The sequence below is a fragment of the Chaetodon trifascialis genome, chromosome 24 (assembly GCF_039877785.1).
Source record: "Chaetodon trifascialis isolate fChaTrf1 chromosome 24, fChaTrf1.hap1, whole genome shotgun sequence".
In the NCBI taxonomy this organism is placed as follows: Eukaryota; Metazoa; Chordata; class Actinopteri; order Chaetodontiformes; family Chaetodontidae; genus Chaetodon; species Chaetodon trifascialis.
The window spans coordinates 6421956-6429048 of NC_092079.1; the positions used below are offsets into that span (position 1 = coordinate 6421956).

The following is a 7093-nucleotide window of genomic DNA, read 5'->3' on the forward strand; positions in this document are numbered from 1 at the left end:
GACTCCAGACCCCCACAATCCTCTGCACTACTAATCTGGATTTCACGCAACATGAAATGAAAATGAAATACTTCCCCCCCCCCCCCCCCGAATATTTGTACTACTACTTTTCAAATCTTTATCTTTTTATAAGACGTGATATTTATAACAATAAAATGTGATTTGGTACTTGACGGACACTTTGGCGGTTATTCTGTTTTCCACTTAACGTCCAATGATCACCAAGCACAGCAGCCTCTGTTCAGCGGTATTTATATATTTTCCCACACAATGTAAATCATTTCAAAACAAGCTTTTCTTCCATCAGTTTTCAAAAGAAATGTTCTTCCTGTACGACAAAAGAAGCGAATAGAACTGTCAGTTTGAATACTTCGGTGTTTCTGTTGAGGGGGACGTGGTGGAGCCAGAAGACATCAGAAGGGTCAACAAAAGTCTCAGAAGAAACTCGCATGTTAATAACAAATCGGTGGAAATGAGCTTTTCCAATACTACTAACTACTCAGCAGCTATTCTACCGTGTGTGTTTGCTGCAGACTTAGACTCCATGCTGCAGTACAAAAAATGAAAACATTTGCTCCAGATACCCGATTCAGATAGTCTGATCTCATGCAACAACGGAAAAAAACAAAGTCATTTATGTCCAAATCATACGAAGACTCTCAAAATCAAATCCAAAATCCCGAAGTCCAGTCCCTGCTTTCCTTCCCCCGGCGTCCCTCTTCATCCTCACTCTCATCTGCCGACCTTGCCCAGCCTGTGGTCTGTCTTGGGGTCAGCGATGATGGCCTGAACAGCCACGATGGCCTCGTTGATCTTGGTCTGGAGCTCCCTCAGCTCCTCGATGTGCAGCAGGCGCAGGATCTGGGCCGCCTCGTTCAGAGTCGCATCTGAGAAGAGAGTTGTTTTACTGTCACATCCGTGATGATGTTTTCTCATCAATTTGCGCTTCCTGCACTTCTTACACCCAAAATTCAGCACTCACCTCCAGTGTCGAAACCCAAGATGTGCTTGTCTAAAGCTACTGGGACACCCTGGAAAACAAAGGCGTGGATACACATTTGACTGATTCGGAAACAAATCACAGGGATTTCACGCATTAATTTACATGATGAAAAATGAAGGAGTCTGGGACATTGTCCAGACTGGTGGTTTTGGTTTTCCATTAGCAAAAGCTGCGGACCCGGCAGCTGATACTTTTTTTGGTATCACTTCAGTTTGTTTTCTGAAACAAAGTTTGTCTCTTTCCTGTGACAAACAGCCACAAACCGAGAATCCGAAACATCTCGTCAACGTCCTCCACTGTCGCTGTGTGTGACATTGAAGACGATGTCACGGCAGTTTCACCCTGCGTCGCAACAACGATCAGCTAAGAATCACGCCTACGTTGAAGGGGGTGCTATCTGTCGAGGAAAATGAAATTGAGAAAAGCACCTGGTGCAAAATGTGAGCCAAGCTGAGCTCTGCCACGCAGCGGAAACGAGGAATACAAGTCTGGATATCTCGCCCTCTGCTGCTTCGATCATTCTCGATGCAAAATATGTGCATCTTCAGTTTACAATACCTCTCTGTTCTGGTTGGCTTTAGCGATGGCTTCCGGAGAAAGTCTCTCCTGGATCAGAATACGAATGGCCTGTCAGAAATCCAAGAAAGCAAAATAAGTCCAACATAAAGTCTGATCAGAGATTGAAAGGCAAAGACAACACGTCATCACACATGGAGAGTGCATGAGCGTACTCCCACCTTCAGCATCACCAGGTAGTCATCGTGCCGTTGTATCTTGAGGATGTTGGACAGAGCGAGGACCCCTGCTTTGAAATCTGGAGAATTACCTGCGAAACACAAACAAATGATGACTTCATCTGACACCTGGAGCGAAGAGATGACGGGAAAGAATGTGAGAAAGTAAAGCGCAAAGGTGGGGGGTGGGGGGGGGGGAGTGCAGCGAAGTGTTTCAACTCACTGTCAAGGTTGACGAGAGGGTCGGCCGCCTTGTTGCTGTTGCTGGAGGCTGCAAGCGGCTCACAGTTCCTGTATTTGTCCACTGAGAAGATGCACACCAAACACAGCGTTATACACACTGAGTATGGGAGTTGGTGCCAGTTTGTGTTATTGCATTGAAAAGATATTATTGTGTTGTGTGAGGATCAAGATTATTTTATGTTTTATGTGAAGAAACCAAAGGGGGACCAATGAGCTAGCATCATGAGAAAACATTTCCTTTATAATGTCTCCATCTACTGGTCAACATTGGGAGCGCAGCATGTGTTTTACAGACCTATTTTTGGAAGCTCAGACTAAAACAGGAAAATATGATGAACATCCACAGTTAACTGACATCGTCTCAGTTATCACAACAGACACACACGTCCTGACATCCTACCATTGTCTCCATATTCATATCGCACAGCCAGGCCCAGTAACCAGTCGACAGCCTCCTGCCTGTCCTGAACTCCAAATGGACAGTTCACATCCTGCAGGTACTGCAGAAGGAAAAGGAAAAGGACAGTGAAACACAGATCACATGTACAAGAAGGCGTTGACAGTTGCACAGCAATGATGTTGCAGTTCTTTGGTAGCAGCCAAGACCAATTTGCTCTTCATGAATACCATTCAAGTCAGCTTCAAGGTGGTGTTTCTAGAAGTCTAAGGGCCAAGATGTGCTAGACTGTCTGAATGATGATTTAAAGTGGCAGCATGATGGCGGGCTCACCTTCTGGTAGGCTTGGGGCCAGTCCGAGCTCGGGATGTTCCTCAGGTTTCCTCTGTCCTCGATCTTATAATGTCGAATCTTCTGGTCCTCCAGCCACACGATGCAGTTCCTGAACTGTGTCTCATCTGACCAGAGAGGGGAGGGGTAGCTAATTGGCATTTAGTCATTACTTTAACAATAGCAAATGCACATTTACAGCCCTGTTTAAAAAAGTTATCAGATAAACTATGATTTTCATATTATATCTTACTCGCTAAATTTCTCACTTTCAACTAAAAAAATAACCAGCAATTTCTTGAGCAGAACTGAAGAGTACGTTTGAATTAGAATTGCCGAATAAAAGTGCTGTGTACCAAGAGGTCGAGGACATATTTCATCTCGCGTTTTCACCACCATAGAAGTTTTTACGCCCCAAAGCAGCGTCAAAGTACTGTTTTCTAAGCAGATATTGGCATATCGTTGTCTCAAGTGACAGGACTTGTGATACTTACATTAATAAACGCTAGCCGGCTCCACGTTAAACTTACCGAACCAAATTAAAGAGCTCCTTCACGATGTTTTTCTTACCTGTGCAGTCAAATCCATTGGGGTTGTGATAATCTAGCGCTGTTAGTTTTCTCCGAAACATTTCAACGTATGTTAGTGGGTGAATCACCACTTTCTTGAGCTCACTACTAGCTAACTTGGCTGTACCCACCGGAGCTAGCTGCTAGTCTGTGGAATTGCGCATGCGCTGACGGAGCCGACGACTTCCTGTTGAAACTTTCAATGTAAAGTTCCTCTTACTGAGTTTAGAAATTAAATTTACATGCACCTATATAAGATTTCAGATACTATTAAGAGTTTATATTCTGCTTCTACTTTATCCTACCTGATGTAAATCACAGTTAACAGTTTTGTGAAATAAAACTCATTCAATAAGTAAGTAAGCCTTAATTTTGTTTTGTAAGATGAACAAAAATGATGCTTCCTCCACACATAAGATAAAACTACAAGTCTACAGCCATGCTTGCAGTAATGTGAGTTGCTTTATCGCATGGTGCAACGACAGTCACCTGAAGATCCGTATCAGCAAACCAATGGGCTTGTGGTGGACTACAGTGCTTCAGATATGGATGCTGCTACAAACTGTATGCTTGACGCACATCTTCAGGGGGCATCAGCATGTTGCCTGCAACTCAGAGTGTGTAACAGGTCTTCAGCTGTCGCAAACTCATAGACTACGACAAACCTGGGAAAAGACTCTGTACAAGCTTGTGGAATCCTCTGATCCAGCGGTACACAGTAAGTGATAAAACCTCGTCAAGCTTCCTGTCATTGAGCTTGGTCACAACCACCGTCTATGCATGACCAACCTTTTATATTTTCATCCAACTGTTTGTGTCCATGTTTTAGTGGAAGTGTCAGACAATTGACAAGGAAACAAAATATTGCCAAATCCCTTTGGCTGTGGTGGAGAGGCTGGCAAATGTTTCATTCATGGCTCAAGTATGAAAGACCTTAAAATTAGATTTTGACAAAGGGCCTCTCTTCAAGACCTGTTGTGAGGCAGCACCCAGGTGAAAGCGAGGATCAGAAGAGACAAACTGACTCCATCAAGAAACAAAAATGCACCTAACAGTAGGTGGGAAGCAGCGATGAATGCCATTGTGTCTAAATTGGCAGTTAAACAAATATCATACGCATCACAGATGTGTACAGTTTTCATTCATCATCCATTTCCTCCATAGGATCTCTCTCACTAGATGACGCACGCGCGTCATCAAGTCATGGAAACACGGCGGCAGCACGTTTCAGACGCACCACTCAAAACCTGCGGCGGAGCACCTGGCAGACGGTGGATCAGTGACTTCATTGGTAAGACATCTTTTTATGTCGAGGCGAATGTATTTATTCGTTTTCCTTACACATATTAAGGGGTTTCTGAGCAATTTGGACTTAATTATGGTAAATTGTTGAATGTAATTGGCAGCCTGTTGGGAGATCCCAGTTTCGAGCGGCAGTCGAGGTTTTCACGTGGATAAGAATGTACAGAATGTGTCGGGGAAGGTGAAGAATGTGTCCACAATTGTCTAGTGACTTGAAAATAAATTGATTTTGGTTTGAGTGTCAAATTTTTCAAATTTTCCGTTGAAATCTTTTGAAAGAAGATGGCGACCGGGCCATCTTCAAACGCTAACTGGACTCGCGCACGTTGGAGTGTCAGCGTGCAAACGTTCCTCCATGTGGATAGTTGAGTTTGCTGGTTGGCTTATTGAGGGTGAACTTCAGATGTATCCGGATATGTTGTCTTTCTTGTTGGTTTCTTTGTAGAATTGAAATGAAATTGTCCGCATAAGTTTTCCGTTCAAACTTGATCGCTGAAGTGTCTGGCCGTTTTTGGACGAGCTGTTGTGTTAGCTCATCACTGCAAGCTAAATACTGGACGTATTGTTGCTGTTGTTGTTGAAACGGAGCTCTGCTCGGTTGGGCGATATGGCTGAAAACTATGTCATGGTAAGTGTTAAGTGTCAATAAGTGTTTTATATTATATATTATTTTATATTGGTTATATAATGAAGAAAGGAAAGGAAATGTCAACACAACCATGGAAAACACTCAACTAATAAATGTAAATAATAGTGTAAAAATGTAAACAGAGAGAAAGCTGAGAACTGTTTTTCTGCAGGTTTAGTGCAGGAAGTGGATTCACCTTCTGGTGAATCAAATGTTTTCTTTTTTCTATTTATTTATTTTTTTGTAGTAGAAAACTTAAACAGTTTGAACAGAAGTATCTGGGATCAGTAGATCTGGGATATCAGTCTCTTCAGGTGTAATATCTCGTGATTCTACAGTGGACAGCAAGGGGTTCCAAATATTGTTAAATGTCTTCAGAGAAAACCTTCGCCTCTCCAACTTCAAGTTGTACAGAACTTCCTTGACCCAACGGTCGTAGCACGGGGGCAGGTTATGCTTCCAGTTCAGTAAAATTAGGTGCCTGGCCAGTAGAGTGCAAAAAGCCATGGCGTGTCGTGCCTCGGCCGTCAGGACTCTGGTATTTGGAATTCCAAAGAGGGCAGAGAGGGGATTGGGATCGGCAGTGAAATGGTAAGCCATGTGGGGAGTAGGGATGCACATGGTTAACTGTTAAACCGTTAACCGATAACAGGAACGTTAACCGATTAATACTAACGGTCAATTTTGTTTTTTAGCTACGTAAGTCAATCAATTAAAATCAATTAAAGAAATCACCAGCGCGCTCGCTCTCGACATAATTTAAAAAGCAATAGGAGACGATAGAAGCCTACAGTACTGTTAATTATCTAAATCTTGTAGCTTTTTTTTTTTTTTTTTTTTTTACATTTTAGATGAGTAATCTAACTATTTTCCGTCATTGTAAATCTGCAGTTCGGACCGAACAGCGCCGAGTCAGTGACTCTCTGATTCCAACTTTTCCTTACACGGAAAGCCTTGTCGGAATGGTGGGACGTTTGTGTGTCGGAATAGCGGTATTTCGGGATGGTGATATGTCTAAATGGTGGTATGTTGGAATGGCAGTATGTCGGAATGACGGAATGGCAGCATGTAAGGGCATTTAAATCTTATCGGTTAACGGTTATTAATCGTTAAGGCTGCTGCCATCTTGTGGAGTCCATGAATATTGCATTTGCAGTGCTCTCATGTCTGAGTTCTTGACAGTAAAATAGCTTCCTGATGATGAACATCACGAGCGCTTTATTCAGCATTATCCATTGTCCAGCTTAGCAGGCAGTTCCTCCAACACAGCCTTCAGCTGCACTGTGACTATAGACACAGACACACTGACATTATAATGTAAATTGTGACAATATGATCAAAATAGAATAATAGAAAAACAGCCATTTTTGACTTGTTTTGGCCATGTTGTGTACTGTCTGTTTCCAGGTACAGTGAATGTTTAGTTTTAAACATAGTTTTAGACCTTGTATTTCCCAAGTGCAATACAATACATGTCATGTCAGTAGGACTGTTGGCCATTTCCTATTTTTTTCCTAATCAGTCCAGATGTATTGATGTATGTGCCACACAATGTAAAATGTAAATGTAGTGCAGTGTGAGAAAAGAAACAAAACGTTAGTTTTTTTTTTTAAACAATCTTTTATCAGTGGGATAAAAAGACAATTTATCAATGTACATATACACTATTTACTTTCACACACCTGTGTAGATGGTTGCAGATGGACCGGTGTTTACATGGTGTCTGGTATGTATTTTTCTTATTTTATTCATGAACCATTTTTCAGTGTTAATGCTAAGTGTAAAGTGAGTGTGTTGCATGTGAAGTCTTTTCTTTAGGGTGTGAGAGAATGTCTTCTCTGTGCTGAAGGTACAGGTACAGTTCTCAGTATTATTAGTGGCTGTGTG

General features: G+C 42.3%; 1 protein-coding gene across 1 annotated transcript; it reads right to left on the reverse strand.

The window, feature by feature from the left end:
• Window positions 1-240: 240 nt before the first annotated feature.
• rtraf (RNA transcription, translation and transport factor) lies at window positions 241-3428 on the reverse strand. The gene is made up of 8 exons (XM_070957715.1): window positions 3278-3428; window positions 2711-2835; window positions 2381-2480; window positions 1961-2041; window positions 1741-1829; window positions 1562-1630; window positions 983-1031; window positions 241-887 (listed from the first exon to the last, which is right to left on the reverse strand). Exons 1-8 carry the CDS (start codon window positions 3336-3338, stop codon window positions 733-735), a joined length of 729 nt encoding a protein of 242 aa, XP_070813816.1. The 5' UTR covers window positions 3339-3428; the 3' UTR covers window positions 241-732.
• Between the last annotated feature and the right edge of the window lie 3665 nt (window positions 3429-7093).